At 35.2% G+C, this 26,861-nt stretch overlaps 3 protein-coding genes and 1 long non-coding RNA gene across 7 annotated transcripts; 3 read left to right on the top strand and 1 right to left on the bottom strand.

Annotated features, from left to right (window-relative positions):
• Nucleotides 1-80: 80 nt before the first annotated feature.
• LOC121747275 (CASP-like protein 5B2) lies at nucleotides 81-2,170 on the top strand. The gene is made up of 3 exons (XM_042141287.1): nucleotides 81-547; nucleotides 1,250-1,382; nucleotides 1,836-2,170. Exons 1-3 carry the CDS (start codon nucleotides 417-419, stop codon nucleotides 2,034-2,036), a joined length of 465 nt encoding a protein of 154 aa, XP_041997221.1. The 5' UTR covers nucleotides 81-416; the 3' UTR covers nucleotides 2,037-2,170.
• Nucleotides 2,171-2,256: 86 nt separating this feature from the next.
• LOC121747228 (wall-associated receptor kinase-like 20) lies at nucleotides 2,257-4,598 on the bottom strand. 2 transcript variants are annotated; one of them, XM_042141240.1, is made up of 4 exons: nucleotides 4,041-4,598; nucleotides 3,584-3,968; nucleotides 3,422-3,478; nucleotides 2,257-3,343 (listed from the first exon to the last, which is right to left on the bottom strand). In XM_042141240.1, exons 1-4 carry the CDS (start codon nucleotides 4,425-4,427, stop codon nucleotides 2,274-2,276), a joined length of 1,899 nt encoding a protein of 632 aa, XP_041997174.1. In that variant the 5' UTR covers nucleotides 4,428-4,598; the 3' UTR covers nucleotides 2,257-2,273. The 2 variants fall into 2 exon arrangements, with proteins under 2 accessions (XP_041997174.1, XP_041997168.1); XM_042141234.1 differs by having other exon boundaries at nucleotides 3,422-3,968.
• On the top strand, nucleotides 2,973-3,681 carry LOC121747285. The gene is made up of 3 exons (XR_006039176.1): nucleotides 2,973-3,102; nucleotides 3,303-3,444; nucleotides 3,605-3,681. It is a non-coding gene; the product is annotated as an uncharacterized LOC121747285 (long non-coding RNA).
• A 16,336-nt stretch (nucleotides 4,599-20,934) lies between the features above and the next one.
• LOC121747208 (transcription factor EMB1444-like) lies at nucleotides 20,935-26,810 on the top strand. Of its 3 annotated transcripts, XM_042141225.1 has the most exons (12): nucleotides 20,935-21,138; nucleotides 21,708-21,886; nucleotides 21,994-22,279; nucleotides 23,001-23,207; nucleotides 23,444-23,537; nucleotides 23,639-23,680; nucleotides 23,851-23,910; nucleotides 24,221-25,318; nucleotides 25,402-25,503; nucleotides 25,687-25,833; nucleotides 25,966-26,094; nucleotides 26,494-26,810. In XM_042141225.1, exons 3-12 carry the CDS (start codon nucleotides 22,182-22,184, stop codon nucleotides 26,578-26,580), a joined length of 2,064 nt encoding a protein of 687 aa, XP_041997159.1. In that variant the 5' UTR covers nucleotides 20,935-21,138; nucleotides 21,708-21,886; nucleotides 21,994-22,181; the 3' UTR covers nucleotides 26,581-26,810. The 3 variants fall into 3 exon arrangements, with proteins under 3 accessions (XP_041997159.1, XP_041997145.1, XP_041997151.1); XM_042141211.1 differs by having other exon boundaries at nucleotides 21,708-22,279; XM_042141217.1 differs by lacking the exon at nucleotides 20,935-21,138 and adding an exon at nucleotides 21,401-21,527 and having other exon boundaries at nucleotides 21,708-22,279.
• The last annotated feature ends 51 nt before the right edge of the window (nucleotides 26,811-26,861 follow it).

Below are 26,861 nucleotides of genomic sequence, written 5' to 3'. Positions count from 1 at the left end.
TTTTAAAAAGAAAAAAGTTCGTACAAATGTCATAAAAAGATGTCCAAGTAGGATTGCAGGCATCAACATCGTGCTATTATTATAATCCCACTCACAACCTCCCGTTGCTGCTAATCCCCTGATTAAACATACTGTCATCATAATTTACCTCTCTCAAAAACTACGAATTACCCTAAAAATGAAATTTTTACGAGTCTTTTTAAGGTGACGTTTCAGTTGCTGCGCGAGTGTTCGATCAAATCTCAATCGAATCGATACTGCGCATAGAAGTAGATTCGCTAATACGTGATAGTGAGGGCACACCGAGTTTTATGATTTGCGTTTGAGAGGGTGGAAAATGGGGAAAATTGACGGAATCTAGGGTTTTGAGGGGGCCCTTTTTTTGAATTTAGGGAAAAGGGCCCAGGGTAAGAAAGATGAAGGATTTGCTCGGTAGCCCTGGAACTGTGTGTGGATTGATGCTGAGGATTGGGCAATGTTTGTTTGCAGCTGGTTCCATTGGAGTTATGATTTCTGCTGTTGGCTTTTCTAATTTCACTGCTTATTGGTATGTATGCATATTCTTTTCATCTTTTAATTCTTCCTTTTTTTGATTTACTTTAATGTCATTTATTTATGGTTGGTAGGTTTTCTACAATTAATTAGTGTCTGGAATTATTTAGGAATTCTATGAATGGCAATCAATAAAATCAAAATAATTAAATTGGGTTGAATTATCGTTTTTTCGGGTATGGTGGATCTATAACTGCATGAGTTATCTTTTTTGTTGAATTTGGAGGTTTTTGGAAGTAAGAATCTGGTTTTGTTTAGTTTCGGATTCGTATATTGCTGGATTTAAAATTTGTTAGATTGATTTTGGGAATATCTGTATTTGAAGCCTTTTTTAGTATTTTAAGGCCTATGATAGTTCTGCAATTCTGTAGTCTCAGTAATAGTTCTTGCTGACAAATAAACACTTTAAATCAAATAGGATTAGTGTAATATTCACATGGGAAGTTTTCTGCTTGTTAATGAGAACATTTGTTGGCTAGAAAAGGATAGTTTTTCCCTTTCAAATTGCTAAGACCAACCTAGTGTTGGTTTGGACTTTAGAGTATATCCTTATATGTATACATCTTCCTCTAATTGCCCGACATCACTAGCTAGATCTGCATAATGGTCTGAGTTAGTAAGTCTTCCTTTTTTTTGTTATAATTGATTTCAAACATATTTTATGAAGTTTCTCTTAACACCGTACTTGTGGATTCAGTTATCTTATTGCATCAATGGGGCTTCAAGTATTTTGGAGCTTTGGGCTTGCGTGTCTTGATATATATGCTTTGCGGATAAAAAGAGACCTCCGGAATCCAGTCCTAGTTAGCCTTTTTGTTGTTGGTGATTGGGTAATCCCTCTAACTCTCATTTATATTTGCTACCTTATTGTCTTTATATTTTCAAATGTTTCTTCTCAAATTCAAAATGGTTGTCGGAATAACATGGTGAATTTTTATCAACTATTTTGTCTCACTTTCACACGTGAACCAACAACTTATAGAATATTTGTCAATTTCTGCATTTGACACTTAAGTTTTTGATGTGTAATACATGCTTCATGTTACTTGATCTTGATGTTTGGATGTTGATCTTGATCTTGATGTGTAATACATGCTTAATGTTACTTATATAATATTTGTCAATTTCTGCATTTGACAACTATTATTGTTTGATTTCAAATCTTAGGTTTTGCTATTTCTCTGATGAGCAATGTAGCTCTCTTTTTTTTTGCCTCATGCATGGAATGTAGCTCTGTTTTTTTTTTTGCATAAGTTGACTCAATAATCACATATGGGATGCAGGTAACGGCTACCTTATCCCTTGCTGCTGCGTGCTCGTCAGCTGGGATTGCAGTTTTGTATGCAAAAGACTTGAAATTTTGTACAGGTCCAACGCATCTCCCATGTCAAAGATTTGAACTGGCCATTGCTCTAGCGTTCGTTACGTGGTTCCTTATCGCCATGTCGTCTCATGTTATGTTCTGGATATTAGCATCAGTTTAACTGTTCAGATTCCCCAAAGCAATTTATCATGTAAATCTGAAGTGCAGTCGTAATATTGGAACAGTTTTAATGTATTTTTGTCTGATTTTAGATATTGTCACTTTAAATTAATATCTGTATTTTGTTCCCTTCAATTTTTAAGTGTAAACTTTTTATTGCTTAATGCGGAGTCATTTCAAATCTTGTGCAAATCAATTCAGAAACAAATGCACAAACTAGAACACCAGAAATTGACTGCTACATTGTGGAAGCATCATCGCCAGTGATAATGCTGATAACGCATTCGATCTCATCAGCGACTTCTTTCATCGAAGGGCGATTCTGTCGCCGTTCATCCAAGCAAGCTGCAGCCAGATTCCCGATGGCCTTCATTGTCTCCAGCTCCACCTCCGATGCCCCCTGCTTGATAGCCGGATCAATCACTGCCATCAGGTTATCCTCATCAAACATCCTCTTCATGTAAACCACCAGGTTCACATTTTCCTCCTCCCTATTGAAATCAATAGCTCTCTTGCAAGTCAGAAGCTCCAGCAGCACGACGCCGAAGCTGTACACATCACTGCGATCCGTCAGCTGCATATTGACGTAGTATTCGGGGTCGAGGTAGCCTAGCGTCCCTTGAGCAGAGGTGTTGATGTGGGTGCAATCCCTCTCGCTCAATTCAACAAGCCTCGATAGCCCGAAATCCGACACCTTGGCATCAAGATTCTCGTCCAGGAGTATGTTGCTTGTCTTCACGTCCCTGTGGTAGATGGGGGGCACAGCAGAGGAGTGGAGGTAGGCAAGGCCGTCAGCCGCCTGGTGGGAAATGAAGAGGCGCCTCAGCCAGTTCAGAGGCGGTGTCTGGCGCGCCTCTGCCCTGTGCAGGTGCTCGAAAAGAGTTCCCCTCGAGACATATTCATAGATCAAGAGGGGCTGCTCCAGCTCCACGCAGCAGCCGATCATTCTCACCAAGCTCCGGTGGTTGACCTGGCAGAGGATCCTGACCTCATTGAGGACTTGGGCCGTGCCCGCTGCATTTCCCGGCTTGGCCCTCTTAACGGCTATGTCAGTTCCGTTGTCTAAGGTACCCTTGAAAACCTCTCCGAATCCACCACTGCCGAGCAGGTTTTCTTTAGAGAAGTCATTGCTTGCTTTCCTGATTTCTTTACCTGAGAAGATCTTGGCTGATTTTCCGCTGTTATTCGAATTTAAGATATTCTCTCTTTCTTTTATTAGTGTCTTTCTTGCAACGTTCATCGTGTATTGACGTTGTCTGTACACCAGGAACGCGGCCAGGAGCAGGACAACGAATACGCCTGCAGTAGCTGCACATTGGCCAGCCAAATTGGACTTGTGCTAAATTTCCAAAAATTAAAGGTCATCTCCAAGACTTAGTTACTTACCTCCAATAGCTGGTGTGTGATTGGTATGTATTTTGCAGCCTGTTCCATGTCTACACTCTGCACACATAACAAGTGCAATTAGATATAATAAATTAGGGTGCTTTCTCTTTGCTAGAAAAGGGTGAAAGCATATATTTTTTGGTGAAATCAGAAGTGGCCTACTTTGGCAATATCCTGTTGCAGGATCCCAGTAGCGACCCTTCTTGCAGAGACACCTCCTCCGGCCGCCATCAGTGGAGTCCGCCAAGCATGTTGAAAAGGGAAGCTCGCGGCAGTCTGCCTTAGTGTTGCAGGTTGGCTCCAACGGCGAGACATAGAGGAGCTCCAAGCCAGGCGCCGGCCACTTGGCAAACGGGAGGCCAGGGTTGAAGTTCACGTAGCTGTGATACGCCATACATCCATTTGCGTGGACACGGATGATGTACGCGTTCTGCGACCCCCCTGTCCTAAACGAGCAGCACAGCTTCTGCTTGTTGCACGCACCTGCTGACCGGGTGTTGTCGATGTAGGTGTGGCAAGGGCAGTTGGAGGAGCAGTTGATAGGCACCTAAACATGAAAAATTGCAACATTGTTTAGAAAATGATGTCAAAAATCAAGCTCATTGTACATTCATTCTACCTGCAAATGAAGCATGTTGTCTGTGCAGTTGAAGAGGAGTATTGTGTTGCTGCTGCTGATGTTGAAGGGGAGTGAATCGTCCATCTGGAAGCCTTCGCTGCTGAAGTCCTCGGAGAAGCACGTGCCTGGGAGCACAGAAGGCGGCCGGATCACCATCCGTTGGGATCTCGTGTCGATGGATGTGATCGGGTAGAGTCTCCCGGGCTTGGAGATGAAATGAAGAGTGCTTGTGTTTGGATCACACTTGATTTTGTAGGCCTGGTCTCCGCAGTTCGGGCCGCTGCTCATCGGGTAGGGGACCGGGGTGTTGCCGCACGGGCCGCAGTGCATGACGGCCGCTGCCAAAGGAAGAAATATTGCGAGGAGGGAAAATGGAGCAATCACCATTGCAGCAGTAGTAGTAATATGTGGTGCACAACATAGATGGTTACTTAGTTATAGTCATTTTTGTTGTATACTAGTAATATTTTTTCATGTGATTGAGTTTTGGAGTTGGTTAGTTTTTTGTCTGTTTCAACCTCGTGTAGGAATTTGATGTTTCATATTTCCATGTATAGATATGCGCTGATAAGTTATAATAAAGAAATGAGAGGTTAATTAATTTTGACATAAGTCTTGAATGTCAACTTGTAGGTGTTCAATGTTTATAGGGCTTCTTGCAAACCAGACAGTGATTTCTGGGTAAAGATTGTGTGATCAGAATGTAATGATGAACAACACATGCATGTTGATTATCAGACATGACCATGTGATGATGTTCTATTTATAATATTGAAGCATTCTTGCATGCTAATATTTATATACTTTCTTTGGGATTGATCACTTTCAGTGATGAATTTATAGGAACTTGCAAATGGCAATGCAACTAATTGGTACTTGAAGAAACAAGATCCAAGCATTTTAATAAATATGCCTTTTAAGAATTTCGAAGCTGGACTGGAATCCTCTTCCTCAATTATTAATTGGTTTAAAAGTGTACTTTCACATCCCAAAATAAAAAAGTGTAACCCACTTTGTGTATTTCAAGCATTCTTAAAACTAGATCACTCTTTTAGCACTTGAATATTGTGTAACAAGTAATTTTTACTTGAATAAATTGTCAAGAAAATTTGCAAATTTTAAGAGCGAAGAGAATTCAAAGCCTGGATTAAGATGATGCTGATTGTGGTTGTTAATTGGTTGCCTTTTGGTTTATAATCAAATTTCATTTGATTAACTATTTAACTATAATCTTTCTCCCGTAATGGAGTACGGTTTATGCATCATTGATATAGGCCAATATATAACCACGTTCATTAAATCGTTCTTTTCCTTAACTACTCACAAGCCCACATCACTTTTCTATCTCATTCGTTGCTTAAGAAACAACATCCACGATCCACCAAGGATCACACATTTTTATTTTCTAGTATTTATAATTAATAATCAAAATATTTTTCCTATAATATCAATTCTTGCAATGAGTATACATTTGAAGAATGTATCACATGTGCGAGTGCGACAGTATCCCATCATCTGATGACCCTTATTATGGAGTACAGTAATTGTGATTATAGTAATGACATCCACATAATATTATTCAATAATTACAATTTTATAATGTAGTAAAAGATTGTAGATGCTCGTATCTTTATTACATAATCTTTTCCTTTTCAAATCTCATCAACATATTTATTGTATATGAAGAACAGAAGGATAAACTTAGCGAATTAAAATTTTAAAAGATAGAAAAATTGTTTATCATAAACAAATACTATAATATTAGAGAATTTTAAAATAAAAAAAATATATGATTTTTTCTTTTGTTTTGGAAACATACTATTTTATTTTATTTTTAAAAAAAATCTCTTTCAGTAATACTAGCGAGATAGAAAAATAATAATATAATAGTACTATTTAAAAATGATTATTTCATCCTAAATTATTAACACGAATCTATTGCCGATAGTGAAGATTTTCAAAGAATCAAATCGAATATATATTTCCTAAAATAATGCGTTGATCATAATAATAATAATACTAATAATAATAATAATAATAATAATAATAATAATAATAATAATAATAATAATAATAATAATAATAATAATAATAATAATAATAATAATACACTTTTCACCCGCAATGAGTTGGGATGATAATGGATTAGTAGAATCGGTCTGATCTGAGTCAAAACTGAGGGGCATTAATATACTTCTTAAATTGATTTCATCATCATCATCATCTCTCTCACTAATAAAAAACGAAATTAGGTAGTAGTAATACCTTACATCAAATAAATAAAATCGAAATTATGGCTCGGTCCTTGTATTGGCGTTGAATTTATACAATACTAATGGCTACACATTCATAATTCAACAAATAGACATCATATTCATATACACAGTTTTGGTTTCTTACATGAAACACACAGTTTGTGGACCCTTTCATTAGGTTTTCCACAAAACATTTTTTTCGCCAAAGACAATTTACACCCAACTTGGCAAATACACTAACAAACGGAACGTAAAAATATTAAAAGAAACACAAGATTTTTGCTTACTTAGAATAACACCAATCACCACGCCTACCAAATTGAATAATTTGGCCTGTTTTATGAGTTGATCAAATGTCGGTTTCCTGCGGCGGAAACGGCCCTCCTCTCCGCGACAGAGCGAGGAGGCGAACGGGCAGAGGGGAGCCGGAAAATCTGGACGTCAGAAGGCGCCGAGTCGCCGGGAAGCCTCATATAGGCTGAAACCGAGTGCGTATCATCTAGCCATGCTCCGTTTCTGTATTGAACGATTGCTTTGTATACTAATGGAATCAGCCCCTCCATTTATTTCTCTCTTTGCTTTCATGTGTTGGAGTTGTTGGTTTTAAAAAGGGAAGAAGATGAGGTTGGTTGATGACGTGGCGTAGCCCAGCTGTTTACGCTCACAAGATTAAGCAATTAACACTTGAGCACGAACCTTTGAAACCATTCTTTGAAAACTATACCTTAACCACATTCTCACTACATCTCACCAAACCCCAATTAATACTCTAATTTTTTTTGTCTTTAATTAGTGGATCACTGTGTGTGTTATTGCTCTTTTTTTTGGTACAATACCTTACATGGATATAGTAGTGGTTAATTGTCTGAAATAAGATAGACACATAGTACTAGTATTTATTCAAATTGACATTTTTACACATGACTTGTAAATAAATTGCAACTACAACCACCACTTCAGAGCGTTATTATTGGAAATTTTAAAATATTATGGTAATTGATAAATTGAAAAAATAAAAAATTGTGGGAAAATTTAAGATGACGTTGTGTTGTTTTTAGCGGACCCCTTGACGAATATTAATTAAATTAGTTAGCCGGTTTAGTGGCAATTCATATCTCAAACAATGTGCTTAATTCATATGGGTCATTTTTTTAATCCATATTGTTTGTTTGTTGCTCTAATCTTTTCTCCTAGCCACATATTGGTCGATTAATATATATAAAACAGAATTAGCGTGTAGTCACTAATTTAATTAAAAACATACAATCGTCCTCACTTTTCGTGCAAGTTCACCTTATCGATTGAATATAAACCTTTTAGGCTTTTACAAATAAATATATCAATGAAAACAATAGGCTTCCAAACATATGGCCAGGAGTTTAAGACCCAATATATACTTGTTACTTTCGTAATGAAATTTTAATTACGTAAAAAGATGTAAATTGAAAGTCTTACTTTCATTGAAATTATAATAATGTAAAAAGATGTAAATTGAAAGTGTTAGTGGAATATAATTAAGACCGTTTCAATGGTACAATAAAACCTAAAATGAAGTAGGTAATTAGCTCTAATGTTACTCTAAAATCAATTATATTTTTAGTTTTACACTGAAACAAATTCAAAACCTTTTTCAAATTTTATGAGTTAAAAAAACATAATATGAAGAATATTCTTCTATGTTTTATGTTTAAGTTTAGAGTAAATGGTTGGAATAAAATCATAATTTACTGTGATATTTATACTAAAATGAGTTTGAGTTTGTATAAACTGACAAGTATTTTATGGAAAAATGTGTCAAAAACAAGACATGGTTTAAGTTAGCTAACGTTTTCGCACGTACAACATTGCATTTCAAATTGTGAGAAGATAAGCATATCTGTTGTAGATGTGTATGTGTTTATAGTCAACTACTACTATAGATTTATTCCTAAATTTTCCAATTCTTGTCACATATAGTACTTAATTATGAATTTTACTGTCCCACTCTTTATATAATTAAAGTCCAAAAAATTGAATGAACGTTACAGCTTAAATGATGGACTCTTATAATATCTTTTTTTGTATGTCGCTATATATAAAAAGATTTGAATCATTTAATAAGAGCAAATAAACCATATATGGCAACTGGCAAGTTAGTACTAGTATATCATGTGATCCATATGGCTAGATATAATAGGAAAGGTCAAAGGATTATGCCAAAAACTGCTTTTATATAATATGAATTACTGACTATAAATAATTTACTATGAATAAGTTTAAACATTGAAATTTTCGCCCTTTAATTCGATCACGAATTTATTCTAAATATTGACGACATCATATATTTTCACAATATAAATGGTGAAAATGATTCATAATTTTTTGTTTTAGACAAACCTTACCTTATCATATTTAACTATATATCGCTAAATAATAAATATAGTGCAATGATAAAAATAACAAATTGATGAAATAGTAAAGCATGAAATGTCGAAATAAAGCTATACATATCATGAAGCTGATGAGTTACATCAAAGAGGTAGTATGTGCATCAAGCTACAAAATTGAAAATGAGTTTTCACCTAATGCCTAATCATACTCTATCCATGATCGTAATTTAGTTAGCCTGCTTTTTATTTCAGCTGCCCTTTCATGTTAAAATTGTAAGTTCAATCTAAAATTTTAATTATATAATTTTTTTTCTTTATTTAAAATTTTCACTTTTTTGTGCATTAATTTAGTTTTTTTATAAAAAAAATCAATTTAGTTATATTATTGTGGGGTTAAAAATGGAAAAAAGAAGGAAGGTCTCTTTCGATGAAAATACAATTTTTTATAAGTAAATAAATACTTATAAATTTGAAGACCGCGTCATGATAGTAGTTCTGAATTTGAAATCCTTAACATACATTAATCACTCTATTACTAGTTCACCTCTTACGAACTAAAAATGCATTTTTTTAGTTTTAGGAAAATTGGCTAAGAGATTTGCACAAAAATAGAGTGGAAATCCTTCTAGACACGATATGGAATATGGCATTAATTAAGTGATAGAGTTGAAAAGCGCTTTGAAAACTACCACATCACAACATTGGTTCAAAACAGGGAATTAATTCGTAGTTTGATCTGTTAAGATATCGTGTACAATCTTTTGTCTTTTTATTTTATAAAGGTCACATCATATTTATCGAAACTAATATTGCAAACATAATTTATATGCGGAACTACAATACTAGCACATAAGGTCATCTACAACGCTGTATCTCATTCGTCTCTTAACCATCTCATCTCTTAATTATTGATGGGCTTCACTGTACTTTTCACTTCATCTCTTAACTAAAAGACAACACCTGCATCCCTCCATCTCTTAACCATCTCATCCCTTAACTATTCATTCAATTTCATTTTTTTTATTTCCAACAAATTCAATTAATAAAAACACACTTCATTAAATAAAATAAAATTACAATTTTAAATCCTAAAAAAACACATAATTAAAAAATACACATAATTAAAATCTAAAAAAATAAATAAAAAAGACATAATTTAAAATACTAGAAATTAAAAATTACACACTTAAAAACTATTCCACCGGCGAATCATCCCCCGAAGGCGGTGGCGGTGCACTCAAGCCACTTGTAGGCGGAATATCAATTTGTCTTGCCATATACTCAATTCCAGCAAGATGGACTTGATATTGGGGAGACGTCATGCGGGAAGTGTCAGCCATCGTGGCGGTCAAGTACATGGACAATAATAGGATGTTCGAGCCCGAGATCGAGCCCGCCTGGCTTGATTCGCCTCTGCCCCTCCTCCCTCTAGCCGCCTTCGCCGCCTTGGTCCCTTGCGGCCGACGACGCCCATTGGAGGAGCCCCCTGCATCGGTAGCCATGCCCTCAACCTCTTGTGAGGCGTTGCCTGACCCGCCCTCCCTAGACGAGTATTGGCCACCCGCCGTGTGCTTCGTGCGTTTCGAGCTCGAGCCCATGCTGGACTGGACACCACCAGCCCACCTTTCAACGTCTTTGACCGCCTCCCAAACATCGACATGTTTGAATTCTTTGTTGTTGTCGTCATAAAAGACTCGCATAGCCGCTCTCAGAATGTCGGCTCCACTGGCTCCGCTTTGGTAATTCGTCGCTTCATTCTTGTAGATCCCGCAAAATTTTTTGACATCTCTATCGACTCGGTCAAAATGACTGTGGAGCATCTTCATGGTGCGGCGGTGGGACCCCTTTGGCTTGTTCTCGTTGTAGGCGTCAGTGATCTTTTTCCAAAAATACTTGCGGGTTTGTTGATTCCCGAAGATGGGATCGTACGAGACGCTGACCCAAGCGTTGAACAGAGTCATCGTGTCCTTGCGGCTGTATGGATGACGGCCTACATCCTCCTCCTCCTCGGCCGCCTCCTCCTCTTCCTCCACGACTTCGAATGCGCGACCCCCGGAGCTTCCACCGCCTCGTCCTCCTTCCGGATTGGGTTCATCCGGAAAATCCTCCCTAATTTGGGATAATCCCTGCGATTGCCTTTACCTCGGGGCGGAGGGACGAGAGTATGCATCCGCATCAAAATAGGGTGGTTGGTACGCCGCCGGCGTCGACGAACCGGAACCGAAAGCACCCAAGACATTGTACATGCCCCTCAGTCGCCAAACATGTTCAAGTCATAGCCGCCGGAGCCGCCAGAATTTCTGTCGCCGGACATTTTGAGATGAAAATTGGAGAGCTGAGATGAATTGAGAAGAATAGATGTGTGTTTGTGTGTATAATGAGAATGAAAGAGGAGTATTTATAGAATAAAAAAAGAAAAAAAATTAAAATATTACTGTTATTTATTTATTTATTTTTATTAAAATCGAATTTTTAAAAAAATTTATTTGTTGTGTCAGCATGACGACGCCCACTCGCGGGCCGGCGAATGGGTGTCACGCCTAGCGCCAGCGCTCGCCACTTGGCGCGTGGCGAGACCTCTCGCCAACCCACCCTCCGAGCCGAGACGAGACCGAGATGGATGGCTGCATCGCCGTCTCGCTGCCGTCTCGTCTCTCCGAGACGGGGGGACGCGTTGCGGATGCTCTAAGTACCATCTTATGTCTAAATAACTAATAAAATTAAATGTGTGAATATTCATTAATTTCTTTGTAATTAGGCCGTCGTTTATTATTAAAAAAAGTAATTAAATGACCTCCACGCCTTCTTTTTTGTTTGTGTGATTGTTCAAATAAATATAGACCTAGAAGCTTCTTTCTTTATTTTATTTAAAATATTGCTTGATTATTCGATCTGCAAATCTTCCATCTTCAATTATCTGCAATCCTTTTTATATATAGGAGTATTGTACACGTGTTGTGTATTAATAAAATAGGATTGATGCGTGCCCTGATTAGATTAATCCTTGCCACCACAATTCGATATTCAAATTTACCCAAATATTTAATGTTTTCCTATTGAGTTGTAACTATTCAATTAATGTTAATAAACGTTTAATGCTAAATTATTCCATGTTTAAGTTGAGACGGACAGAAAATGACAACTTGGCCGGCTATATCAAAATAAAATTAAGGGTGTTCAACAATTTGATCGCTTAGAAGATTCATTTAGAATATTACATTTAATTTGACTTCCAACTGAATTTTGTATGGTTTTCCCTCCTGGTGAGGTCATTTCTTGCATCATCAATTCAATAATAATAAATGTAACAATGAATATTATAAGGAGAAAAACAAGAAATATCTATATCTATACAATTAATAACTATGTATCCTCATCATAACAGTTTCATTCTAACACTTTTGAATTCAACTCGATCGATATTATAATAACAAAAATTATGTCTCAAATAATATCGCAGGTTAATTCTCGTTTGATGATATTTTTTGTGGATCCAAACATAAAGTTATAAACATGCCACTGGAATATTTACCTAGATTAGTGTTAACCCACATGTGATGCACGACATAATATTTTTTCGTCATACAGTTTCAAATTGTTAATTGATTAGTTAAAAATAGAAAAATATTTAAAATTAATAATATTTAAAAATAGAAAAATATACTATGTAATAATAATTCAATAATTATATGCTCCTCAATTTATTTTACGCCTAAAGACATAAAATTAAACATATTAGAAATGGAATCAAGACGAACACAATTATTTGGACAACAATAAAAGAGACTATATCAAGTGTTAACGCTTTTGAAAAATATGTTTAAAACAATCCTTCATATTTCTCTACTAAAAATAATATAAATCACACTTTTAACAAAATAATAAATTAGTAACTCATAATATTCAAAACGTTAAAATTATGACCATAAAAAATTCAAATGATAAACTACACAAAAAACATTACATTAATTGGTTGAATTAACGCTACTATTATTTAATGAATAATGATAGTAATTTTGAACGTTGAAATGTTTATATTTATTTATTGCACTTTTAAACGTGGTTTGTTGGAATATGAAACATCTATAGTACTATTTTTTATGCTATTTTACAATTCTCAATACTGCAAATTTTCTTTTTGTAAAAATATACTTTATATAATATATATTTTACTCAGCATGATCACCTATAGATAAAATAATTAGATTCTTTATATAAAATCAGTTGTATCCCTGAACAATTAAGTGCTAAATCCTAATTTCAACAATTGTATTATTAGTAAACCAAAATTTGGTAGCAGACTATTATATTTTGTTTGAACAACTAATTGTTTGATCAACTCGATTTTGATAGGTTTAATTATCTCATTGCAAATATACATATTATGCACCACTTATTAATTCATCATAAGTGATAAAATATTATTTTTTTGTGTAACACCACTTAATATAATTATAGCGGCGTGAAAATATAAATATACAAAAATAATAAATTGTGTAAAGATGAAGATAAATATTATGCATGTTTCAAGTTAAGGATGTTACAATTCTTTAATCTCTAATAATTGTAAGAAATGTTAGGATAAAATTCTGAACCATATACATGCGGTACTCTAACTATTGTAATCAAAGAAAAAAATAATAACAAATGAAATGAAATTACAATCAAAATTATAAAAATAAATCGAACTATAAATCTAGTCGAGAAAAACCCTCTTTCCGCAAGACAAATTACATCATGGTTAGTGCTCTCGAATTGACGTATTATCCCCAAAGATGAAACGACTTCCTCCTAACGTATATAACATCTCAAACCCGCTAGGCACCGATGAACTTGATGGAGCTCTAAAAATTGAGCAATATAATGTTCATAAAATACACAATAAAATGTTGAGAGCTTGAGAAAGAATGGAGAATGCTTTTGTGGATGTGTAATTCATTCACAACTCTATGGCTTTTATAGGCACAAAATTAGGATAAGAGAGATCATGAAATTAAAACATCATAAATTATAAAATTAAGAGAATAGAGGTTACAAATTTTGTTAAATGCTCATTATCCTATTTAAAGATTAGTAACCAAGCACTTATTGTAGTGCTTTAAAAATTAGTCAAAGTGCTCATTAAAATATTTAACTAAATATTCATGAGAGTTACTTATAAATGTTTAAATTCATGCCTAAAACTTTAAAATATTTAAATTTATTCTCAAAACTCTTAAATTCCGACATCTATTTTTGATCATGTATTTGAAAATGATGCATAATTAAATTATTAGATGCAAAATTAAGGTAATTTAGTGCGAAATCCTAATAGGCGGTTACATCGCCAAACCTAATTTAATACTAGTTTAATAATTTTTATTTATTGCATTTAGCACAAAATAGTTATTTAAATTCTCCCAAAAATCGCCTTTTATATATGTATAGATAGGAAAAATGTTTGGAACTTTTATTATTGTTTTAATTTTTGCATCTATAAAAAAATACTCCAATATCAATATCAGTATTTACCATAGAAATCGCAAGAAGAAGGACCTTGGAAAATTTAGGCAGTACATAATCAGAGTAAATCGAACAAACACATATAAATTTTAATTAATTGAATAAAAACGTGTAACGTGGAAATTGCATTAATATTTTAAAACAGAAGGCGAGGCCCAGGGCAACTTTCGCAACGTGAACCCAATTAACACAATTAGTTTTCGGGCTGAAAGATGAGGCCCATAAAGTTATGTTATTGTTAGCCTTCATTTCAAAGAATAATTTAATTCTATTCATAACCACACTTTTTTAATTGCAATAATTGATGAAAAAAAATATGTACATGTACCCAATATATTGATTAAATAAAGAATTAAAATTTCTAATGAATTCATATGCACAGTGTAAAATTAAAATATGCAGTCTAAAAAACTTGTACTACTAGTTAAGTAAGTCAATCCGTGATCTCTTTATAACCAGTCACCAATTTAACTTTCTTGTTTGCAATATACTTAAGTTTTTAGCTAATTTTTTGAAATTGATTCCAAAAATATGTTGTGCCACAAGTAGAGAAGAATGATGGATAACTTTATGTTGGTCGGGCCTCGGATGCTACATATAATTTCCTCTGCCTATTGGATCAATTCCAATGTTCCGTTTCATGATTATTGGTTTCCGGATCATCGCTAATGGCATTACATGATAATTATTCTTATATTAAAATTAAGATTAAACTAAAATTATCAGATCAGGATGATCAACTGCATAAAATTGCACCATGTAGCATATTTATATAATTAATTTATGCAGTAATGGGTAAAGTTGGACTTCAAAATCTCCAAAAATTCCTATAACTTAAATTTTACTCCTTCTGTCATTGAAAAATATGAACTATTTCATTATTGACCCGTCTCCAAAAAGTATGAACTTTTTAATATTAGAATAATTAAACAACACATTACCCTACACATTATTTTATTTACAACATATACCATTACACTACATTATTAATGATGTGGAGTTTACTCTCTACTAACACTACTCTTTATCTCTCTCTTACTTTACCAATTATACATGTGGCTAACCAAATATTCATAATTTATCTCTATTTCTGAGTGTTTTGATATTAAACTTTCAATATTAACTTATTTAATTATATCATGTTGTGCTATAATTTGATCCTAAAATAGTCAAATATGTTGAATAAATTTATCAAAATTGAAAAGTACTCATATCAATAACTCTTGTTTATTCAATTAAGTACATTCAATTCCCCATTTCATAAATCATATCTAGGGCCTAAAAAGGGGCAAGTTATTTTCCATCCTTCTATACAATTGTAGTGATTTTCTTAAATATGCACTTAAACCAAGATAAGCTAGGGCTATAGGATATCTATTACATTTTCAGGGATATTGGATCATGTTTTAGGAGGATAAAAGAAATAGGAAGCATAAGTATGAGATATCACCCACAAAATTTGTAGCTCATTGGATACCCTCCAAGGAATGCATGATGCAATAATAATGTTTGCCAATACTTTTTTATAGTCTGCTTGGATTACACTCCTTATGTTTCCACCAATCACAAAAGTCCACTCCTAAATTATTTATTCCTTTTTTAGTTAATTATCCAACAAACCCAAAAATCATATGGTCCACTATCTATGCCCTCTGCCTCTCCATATGCATTTTACCATATGACTCCACACTTACCTTACTGGTACCATATTTTCTTCATTTGTCCCCACAATAAAGTAGTAGTATATGTATTGCCTATATTGATATGCACCTTTCGTTAATTACGATCATATCTATATTTCTTAAATAATAGTACAAGGTTAAATTCCACCCTCAACTACAAACAAATATATCATCGGTCCATTTGATTTTATTTAATATCATAATTATTGAATAAGACATGAGATAATGAGTTGTTAATAAGCTTTTTCCCTATTTACTAAAAATATAAATATGCAATTGCACAATTTGCTTGGCAGGATTCTACTATAAGAAAGTAATACTGAATTTCATGAAAAACTGGTAAAAATAATAGAGAAAAAGCAAAAGAAAATGATTAAACTAATGTTAGGGAAAATGATTAAACTAATTTTAGTAGTCTAGACTAGCTTTGTTAGATAGAAAAATTACCATAAATACATAAATACAAAACTATTTTTTATGGACCAATGAAGTAGTACAATTTTTCATAATTTTAATTTTTTAGAATTCTTACTTATCTAGATATTTATAATTATTTTTATTATTTTAATAAAATATAACGAGTATTATTACTAATATTATTTATATTATTATTTTATCAATCAATAACATAATAAAAGAAATCTTAATGTGGTTTTTTAGAATTCTGATACTTTACATAGTAACCTATTTTTATAATTATCACTATTATTTTCTCAATCAATAATTTATTAAGAGAAATGTGATGTGAATTTTAGAATTATGGACTATATATTTGCACTGTGCTTTATATTATTATTAATATTATTTTAAATAAATAATTCAATTTAAGAAAATATTTAATTTAGAAGAAAAAATGATGCATATTATATAATTAAGTGAACCCAACTAATCAATATAAGTTCATATTTCTAATTATTTTCTTTTGTAACTTTATACACGTAATATGTAAAAATAATCAAAATTAGTAATTCATGATTCATATTCTCCAACAGAAGTCGCACATAAAGATAATTCTATCAATTCAACTTGTTTATCAACTAAGCCACCATATAAGAATGCATGGATAAGACCTGATCACTTTACTTCCAGCAGAGAAAGAACACAAAAAAATAAATAAAAATTCAATCACCAAAATTGACTTTTAGATCCACCAAGTTGTCCAAGTTCAACTTATAAAATATTATAAAAATATATATAGCTACATAAATTATTCCCTACAAGCTAAACTAACTTGCCATAACTAATTAGACGTGCCATCTTCAACGACAAAATTTTTAATTTGGACAATTTTCAATTACTGTTCCTTTAAAGTTGACCTTCAATTCCGATCATTTCCAACTTAATTTAACCTTTACTCGATTTAAATTTATGTGAACTTATGAGTGCATAATTAATTAATCCTCTATTAGGAGATGTTTACCTACTTATAATGACTTCTGCTATTATAAAAAAAAGTAGGTATTAGTGGTGAAGAAATAATAGCGTTTAGTAAAAGGATATGCCGCCACCCCGTTTTAGAATTAAAAATATTAGAGGATAAGTAATTGAGGGGGTAATGTGAGAAAGAGACGTGTGACGCTTTAGTTTCCTTTGTTACTAGTTACTTAGATAACTTTAATGTTTTTTTGTTAGCCTTTGGCTTAAGCTAAGTGGTAGATGTTTGTTCATGACGTTGGCGTTCGGTTGCCATAACTAATATCATGAGACTATCCATCTAGAATTAAGGGCATTTCCAGTGGCTTTTGCCCAGCAATAACCCAGCCACAAACTCCTCCTGCCACATCATCAGCAGTAAAAATCCTCCTGCCACATCATCAGGACAAACAAATAGCCCAGCAATAGCTTAGTCACATCACCCCTAATTATATAAAACAAATAATTGACAATCACACAAAATACAAAATTAAATTTACGACACAGATACGGAAAAATTTAATTATTTTATTTAAATTTTAAAAAAAGTACATTTAAAAAAATTACATAATTAAAAAAACTAACGTCGTGCAATCCTCCGCGCCCACAACTCTTCAATTAAATCCTTTTGGAGTCAAATATGAGCATCCGTTTGGCGCATGTCGGCATGTGCTTGGAGGAGGTCGGCTTCATCGTGCGGGACCCCATTTCATACGTTGGGGGCGGCTATGCCGTGGCTTTGACCGGCTTCATTATCGTCGTTGGCCCAACTAGTCAGTCGTACACCTTCATCTTCGACAATCATGTTGTGCATGATAATACAGACGTACATTATATCAGCAATGCAGTCGATATGCCACAAACGCGTTGGACCCCTAATTGCTGCCCATCGAGACTGGAGCACACCAAATGGCGCTCCACGTCCTTGCGCGCCGACTCCTGGCGTTCCGCAAAGTAGGCCTTCCTCTCATCCGATGCGCATCTGATCTTCTTCACAAAGACGGGCCACCTAGGGTATATCCCATCCGCCAAGTAGTAGCCCATATCATGCTGGGTCCCGTTGGCGACAAAACTGATGGCCGGACCGACGCCCTGGCACTGCTCGTTGAAAAGGGGCGACGAGTTGAGGACTTTGAGGTCGTTGTTCGACCCGGCTATCCCAAAATACGCATGCCAAATCCATAACCGGTAGTCAGCAACAGCCTCCAGGATCATCGTGGGATTCTTTCCCTTGTAGCCGGTCGTGTAGAACCCCTTCCATGCAGCGGGACAGTTCTTCCACTCCCAATGAATACAATCTATGCTGCCTAACATACCCGGGAACCCATGCTTCTCCCCGTGCATCTGCATCAGATACTGGCAGTCTTCGCGAGTAGGGCTTCGAAGGTACTGATCACGGAAAATTTCAATCACGCCCTGACAGAAATACTTCATACATTCAAGGGCAGTCGACTCACCGATGTGGAGGTACTTGTCCCACATGTCTCCCGCGCCTCCGTAGGCCAACTGCCTGATTGCCGCGGTGCACTTTTGAATAGGTGTGTGGCCGGGTATGCCAGCCGCATCGTGCCTGAAGCGGAAATACAGATATCGCTGCTCCAAGGCGTTAACAATACTCATAAACAGGGCCATGCTCATCCTAAAACGGCGCCTGAAATGGTTGTCGTTGAACCGCGGCTCCTGTGAGAAGTAGTCTGCGTATAGGCGCTGATGTGCAGCTACGTGATCACGTTCAATCGCTGTTTGGCGGTGGACAACTGGTCGTGGTCGAGGTACCGCCGGCTGCAAGGCCCTCTGCAGCAGCCGATCAATCTCACGGTTCGTATAGGCCTCTAATGCTTCGTTCATTTGACGATCGTACTCCTCATCATCCCCACCACTACCACCACTACTACCACCAACGTTGCTCATTTCCCGTTGTTGATCTTGAACAGAAATTAAGATAGAGAGAGTACTCGTTAAAACTAGTGGTGCGAATGAAAATGACGTGCAAATCGCGTATATATAGTGTTTCGAAATTTTTTTAAAAAAACATTAAATTCGCTCACCGATTGCTCGCCGGTCCTGAGCCTGCAATGGCGGCGAGCAGACCGACGAGCGCATCGGTGAGCGCTCGCTAATCGGCCAGAGCTCGTTGATTTTTTCGCCGAAATGGCGCTCGCCGGTTCCAATGGTTCGGCGAGCGGACCGACGAGCGCCGGGAATCGGCTAGCCTGCCCGCTCGCTGCCATTGGAGATGCTCTAAGTTGTGGGATTATTTTAGTTGGAGGGGGGCTATGACTAATTATCATGAGACTATCCATCTAGGATTAAGTTGAAGGGTTCAATCTTATGAACCAAACATGATACATATTTAATCATGAGATTTAATTTTCCCAACCGAACACCCCTGACAAGTTGGAATAAATTTCCATGTGGTTTAATTTCTTACCATATGAAAATTGACTGATTTAATTTGTCTTAACTTGGGATGCTCTATCTAGTGAAGTTTATATGTTGAGTGCAAAAAGTCGACTCACTTAACATCATATCCACAAGTTGTGCTCTAAATAAATTTGATTTATGTATACGAAAAAGGTAAATTGCATTTTTTTTTATATCAAATATGATTGACTCGATTTGATGACTGAATTTGCCAATATTTTTTTATTTGATTTTGTGGTCATAAGGGAAATACTTTGATGTTAGTAGATTGGTGGTTGAGTAGTCGGTGCAGTTAAACTCAGACACGTGTCTACAAGACGAGAATGATGAATATTATTGGTTGGAATGTTCATAATCAATTTCATAAAAGTTGTTTAATCCATCATCCATCATCTTGTACATATGAAAAAAGTAGGAGTATAAAATTCAAATGGTAGTCACGTATTTTATTGATAATAATAATAATAATAATAATAATAATAATAATAATAATAATAATAATAATAATAATAATAATAATTGAACCTATAGAAAAAATCCGAACCAATTAATGCGGGTGCAGGATTTTAGTATATATAAAGTGTAAATGAATTATACACAATCGAACTAGATATAATTAACAAAGATAAACATAAAATATCACACTATAATTGAGCAACATAAAATGTAAGATACATGTATAAGTTGACTTCGCAACAGATACTTAACCAGATTGGAATTGGACCGCCAAATTAGCAACAATTATTTAAATTTTTTTAACCAATGTACGTAATTACGAACGGCTTCTCCTTTTATTGGCGAAGAATGTAATTCTTTTATTTGGTAGTACGACTTACAGAAAAATAAAATTTTCTAAAAGTTTTAGTATATCATGTAAACTCTACTTATTCAATGTTTCTAAACAAACTCGAAAGATACATTTTTGAGTAACACTAATATTTTAAACATGGACTCTTACATCACATAATATATTTTTTTTATTATAAAGGCATTATTAATTTATTATGACCTGGCATGCATTTATAATTTTTTACTAATATAAAAGTAATTTAGAGTGGGCCAGGATCCATTCACTTCAACTTTGGGAAAACGAATAAAAATACACAGGCAGCCCACTCAGTCTCTGGGCCATTAGCCCGATTTTAACTACACTTGATTAAAAACAAACAATAAACAAATACACCTCCTCTGACTGTATATTTTGACGTGTGCTCATTTTTTAATTAAATTCTATGAATAAATGTAGCTCTTAAAACTTAAAAGTCTTCCCACCAAAAAAGCAAAAGCTATCGCCTTGTTCTTCAATTAGATTCTCATTCCACTGTATCATCGTCCCAATACCCACGCCCAAATTCCACTTCCATAGACCTTACATTTCTGTTTGATAATCGGAAATGGAGGTTAACGAGTTTGAACTCTATCACGATTCTATCAATTGAACTGCTGTTTCAGTGTAAGTAGTTTTTATCGTGCATTGATGAATTAGGATCATCCTAACAACTATCTGCTTTGGTATTTGTGTTGATTGTTATATTTTCAGTTAATTGTGACTTCAATTGTAAAGCGTGTTATGAAGATGAAATTTACTTTTTATTTTTTTTATTTTTAGCTTTTGTTTTTAGGGAGAGAGATGTAGAAGATAGCAGCATCTATAAATGGATATTGATGCATCCTTTTTTACTTTAGCTTATATTCGGATAAGTAGTGAGAATATGAAAAAGATGCTTAGAGTTACGTCATTTGAAGTGAAGAAATTATTTTTAGTTGGTATTATACTCTAATAATCTAAAGCGAAGCTCAGTTTTAGCAAGTTTCATGGAGATATTTTGATGTTTTCTTCCAGTTGAGCGGTTTTTCTGTCACATGCATAGGCTACATGTTTTTAATTGGATTATTATTCTGAATTTGCCTGAATTTTTAGAGCTGACATGACTGTGTGGTTACTAATCTGAGTAGAAACGTAGAAATACAACTTCTCTCCTATTTCCTGTCTGATTTCCTGAATTTCATCTTATTTCTCAGGCTCTCAGATAGTTCCACCTGTAATTGCAGCTGCTGAGTTTTGTGCCAGTTTATATCTTACAGTAAAACAGCTTTTGGTTTTATATTGGTTGCGCACTAGCAACCTTTTCGCTACAGCAATTCTTGGTGTTTCACTTGAGTGGTTTGAAGCTTTTTTTCCAGCCTTTTATTCTCGATTGGTAGCTTTCTCGCAAATAAACCGGTTACCAGATCATGGATTTTTCTTGCGGAGAATTCTGTATTCTTTCTTCCCATTGATTTTCTCCTTCTGTAATTCTTGTCCCAGCCCATAGAAGTTGAAGAAATGTTGGATTTAGACAAACCGATGGAGCCACCAATGAAACGAAGAGCCGGTCTATGGATTGTACAAGCAGGACGAGGGTCATATCGTGGAAGTTAGTGATTGATCTGTTCTAACTGGTTGGCTGATTTTTGTTGCAACGTATTTTAATTTTGTTCGTAACATAATAATCAATGGGGAGTAGATTTTTGCGGCCATTCCTCCAATCTCTTTGCTGCAATTCTCCTTGGAATTATGCAGTGTTCTGGAAGCTTAAGCATCATGATGAAATGTAAGTCAACTGTCCACCTGAATTCTTGTGTTTCTTCTCTTGTGCTGTTGCCTGTTATTCAGCATTTTTGTTGTTTTAGGATAATAAAGACAAAGAGTAGGAATTGTTCCAACTTTTTCTTAGAAATTGTAAGTTTTAGCATAATTGGAAAAAAGTTCACTCATGTGGTATGCTATGAATAGTGAGTGCATGTTGAGAAGTTTGAAATTACATTTCCTGGCCTGCTTAGTGTCTTTCCTGAGCTTGACAGAATCATGAGTAGTATATACGGTGTGGAAACTTCTTGTGCTTTATTTTGGATCTTCAACTGACAGAGAGTTTTAAATAAGTAAACAATAGGCAAACTTTCTCCCATGGTTTTCAATTTCATCAACTATCCATTTATCTGGAATATGGTCACAACAATTTTGCATCTCTAGATTATTAATTAATATGTCAATGTGTCATTCAAAACTTATCTATGCTCCAGATTCGTATACTTTTGTTCATCTTCAGTTTCATTTTTTTGGTTAACTTGCATTCACTTTTACTGTACAGAAGTTGCCTATTTATGAAATGATATTTGCTGTTTTTGCATCAAGTATCCTTTTTTCTCATGGTATATATATTACTCCTACTTCAACAACATCATGCCCAAGCAGAGTGCTTTAATATCAATGCTTGTGTTACGTATTACAATAGTTGTAAACAAATTTGAAAACCAAACAAAATTACTTTTCAGGACTTTGGCATGGGAGGATGGCTTTTGTGACATTTTAAAGCAAAGTTATACCATGGCAAGCCCGGTAGAAGATTTGTACTTCAAAAACTCAAATATGATTTTATCATCGGCTTTAACGCCAAGTCTGCTTGATGGAACTCCTGGCGACTATCTAGTTGGATATGCAATAGCTGAAATGTCGCATTCTTCTCATGTCGTGGGGAGCGGGTAACTTTAACGATCCCACTTCTTGCGTGCATTTTATTCTATGTATTCATAACATTAACTTACTGCTCTTAGTCCAATTAGATGGACATTATCATTTGTTCTTTCCTCATCATGTTTGAGGTGTAATGAATTAGCTCTATTCAGCAAAGAACAGGGGATTTGCACATAAATGGGTGTTTTTTCGTTCATCGAATACTACCTCTTATCATCTAAACTCATAATATTCAATCAAACAGGGTTGTTGGCAAAGCAGCTGTAAAGGGAAATGCTAGCTGGATATATGCAGACAGCATACAAGCTGATGTTTTGAATTCCATCTTAGTTTCTAAGGTCTATCTTTGGATACAATGTGCATTCTGTTGGTGCTTTTTTTATTTATTATTCAAGTTGAAACAAACATTTATTGCTTTCTCTTTTTTTTTATTTAACAGTATCCAGATGAATGGCTGCTTCAATTTGCGGCCGGCATAAAGGTTAGTAATTGATGATTTAGGTTATGGTGTTCGTATATTTCCAATTTGTATCTGATACAGCATGTTATGTCTTAACTAAAAAATAGTGGATTAAAACCTTTAAACTATTATCTGTTTAAAATAAAAAACTTTAAACCATTATATGATGATTCTATGCAATGCTCTTGCAGACAATATTACTTCTGCCTGTAATTCCTGATGGAGTTCTACAGCTTGGATCAACTGAAATGGTGCGTATTCTGTTTCATATTATTGATATTTTCTGCCGTTTCTTCTATACCTGTAGTATTTTTCTGTTGCATTACTTGTAGAAAATAATATAGGATTCACAATTTTTATGGTCACTAACTAATACTAATTGACATTTCTTTCTGTTTCTATTGTGATATTAGTTAGTTCCTGGACATCCAATCAACTTCTCTGTCTCTGTTCCCTATTGCTCTTTTGTTTTTCCTCCTGCTTCCATTTCTTGTTTTACCCCTTCTTGGGTTTTACTCAGTAATTTTGTCTTTTAACTTAATTTGCTATTTAACGAATCAGGTGTCTGAAGATGCAGTGCTAGTTGCGTATCTCAAAAATAACTTTGAGCTGCATAAACAAAGCAATGGATATATTCAACAGATCTCCCCGATGTCTACTTTCATGGATTATTTAGAGGAGCCATCGACTATTACCACAGAAACAGTAACTGAGGCTCAAAATTCTATTCATGCTGTAGAAGATTTATACCCAATTGAAAATCAGACGGTGCCGGAATTCATGTTCCATGATTTATACAACTCATCTGAGAGGCATGTAGAAGATAACCATGAGAATACGGCTGAAGGAGAAATGAATCTGCAACCAATGGGTATGATTCATGTACCTGAACCATTTCAATTGTCACATGCAGATTATATAGATGAAATCTCAAAATATATTCATGAAGAAAGACTTCGGGTATCTCCTTATTCCTATGAGTTGAATAGGAGGATGTGTGGGGATCTTGTGAATGAATTAATGGATTATAAATTTGAGGAAGGTGGAACTGAACTAACATGCGTAGGCAATGACTTTGATAATGGCATTTGTGAGAGTGGAAGCAACCTTTTCAACTTCCATGAGGCCTCTGGACTGAGCAAAGCTCTTGGAACAGTTATACAGAATAAAACTCATGAACATATTTATGGCGAGTCTATCTTGAGTCAAGATGTTGCTTTCCACTCCTTTGGTGACAGAGTGCCCTCTGGCACCGTGGATGTGTCAGGCGTAGAGTCTGTTGGATTTCTTGTGAAACGAATGGAAGTGGAGCACCTCTCCGAAACTGTTGTTGCTAATTCAAGCAATGGTTTTGATGATAATTCATCTGACAAGTCCATTATTACCTCAGTGAATATGCCATCTCATGGTTTTCACAAAGCTCGTGCTCATTCCAAACACAGTGCTTCTTCAGTAGAAAGCAAGATTAGTTCACTCTCTGATAAGCAGCAACCAAGAAAGGGACATGATCCCGTGAACAAAAGAAAATTATCAAGATTATCAACTACCTGCAAGAAAAGGACACATAGTGGTGATAATCAAAGGCCTCGACCACGCGATAGGCAGTTGATTCAAGACAGGATCAAGGAGCTAAGGGAGCTCGTACCAAACGGTGAAAAGGCAAGTTCTGTTTGCATTTGCAATATATCCTTGATACTCTCCTTTTCAAATAGCTGCTAACCTCTTTGCCATTATGAATGCAGGGTAGCATCGATGGACTCCTGGACAAGACTATAAAGCATATGCTATTTTTAAGAAATGTGACCAATCAGGCAGATAAGTTGAGGCACCCAATTCTGGAAGAGGTAAGAATCTTGTAAAACCTATGCATGCTGTTGTTCCACAGGGTTGGACTTTGAATGCTTCCTGATTTGGCTATCTGTACTCCCCTTTCAATGAAATTTATGCATCTTTGGAAAAATATTGTCCTTTTCCACAGTGCAGAGGGTTGGCAGTTGTAGAAATTTAATGTTCAGTTTCCTTTTCAGGAATTTGGTGAGAATACAACAATACCAGCTGAAGTCAAGTGTAGCCATCGAGATGGGGCAAGCTGGGCTGTGGAACTAGGAAACGAGCAACATTTTTGCCCCATAATTGTGAAAGATCTAGACCATCCTAGACACATGCTTATAGAGGTATGCCTATTTTAAATGCTCGTGCTCTTTTAAAAGGCAAGAAATGCAACGTCATGTTCTGCTTTATTGCTATTGTGATCCATCTATACCGCTGAGATTTGACAGCTTCCTTATGTCTTGCCCTTTAACCAGATGGTCTGCACTGATCATGATCGCTTTCTAGAGATTGCTGATGTTATTCATCGTCTAAAATTAACCATCCTCAAAGGTGTGATGGAGAAAACTGCTGATAATTCATCATGGGCTCGCTTCATTGTTGAGGTATTGCTTTGATACAAACATATAAGTTTCATTGTTGAAAAATATACTGTATTTGCTGATGGACAGCAAAGGGATAAGGTTCCGTAGTGATGCAGTTATATTCTATAACTGCATCACATAGGTTCATGCAAAGCAGAGAACACTACAGTCTCTAAGTGACTCATATTTCGTTATAGAATGAACATTGATGATTGGATACTTGTGTTGTCAAATCCATCCACTTCTCCTTATGCAAAACTCTCCAATTACAAACACCATTATATCCACCCTATCAAGAACCTCGGTTTTTTTTACTTCATTGAAGTTGGTCATGCTAGTTATGTCGTCTTGAAACCAACTTTCATTTTGGGTAGGACGTCAAATATGTGGGTTCAATTAACAGCCTAGTCTCCTTTGCAGACCTCAGGAAGCTTCCATCGGCTAGATATATTTTGGCCATTGATGCAACTCCAAAAAGATCCCGCGCCTATCTCAACTAGCACCTAAGCTTGTCTGCCCAGATCGTTGGATTGTCTTGTACGCACTGGGAGGTGCACGGAATCATTGCAGTTTGGTTTGAGCTATAACATAACTTCTGGGGAGATGTTGGAAGAAAGTAGCTGCATATGTATATTCGGTAATTAGAAATCTGCAGAATTGATTGCTATCTTTTAACACTTATGTTAATTGATTATCAGACTGTTTGTTTAAATTTAGAAAACAATTTAAGTTTTAAACGCTTTGTGAAGTACAAAAGCAAGCAAGAAATGCAGCACGATCAACATACA

The sequence above is a fragment of the Salvia splendens genome, chromosome 1 (genome assembly GCF_004379255.2).
Source record: "Salvia splendens isolate huo1 chromosome 1, SspV2, whole genome shotgun sequence".
Classification (NCBI taxonomy): domain Eukaryota; kingdom Viridiplantae; phylum Streptophyta; class Magnoliopsida; order Lamiales; family Lamiaceae; genus Salvia; species Salvia splendens.
Note: the sequence above shows the minus strand (reverse complement) of the source record. Positions and strands in the feature narration are given on the sequence as shown.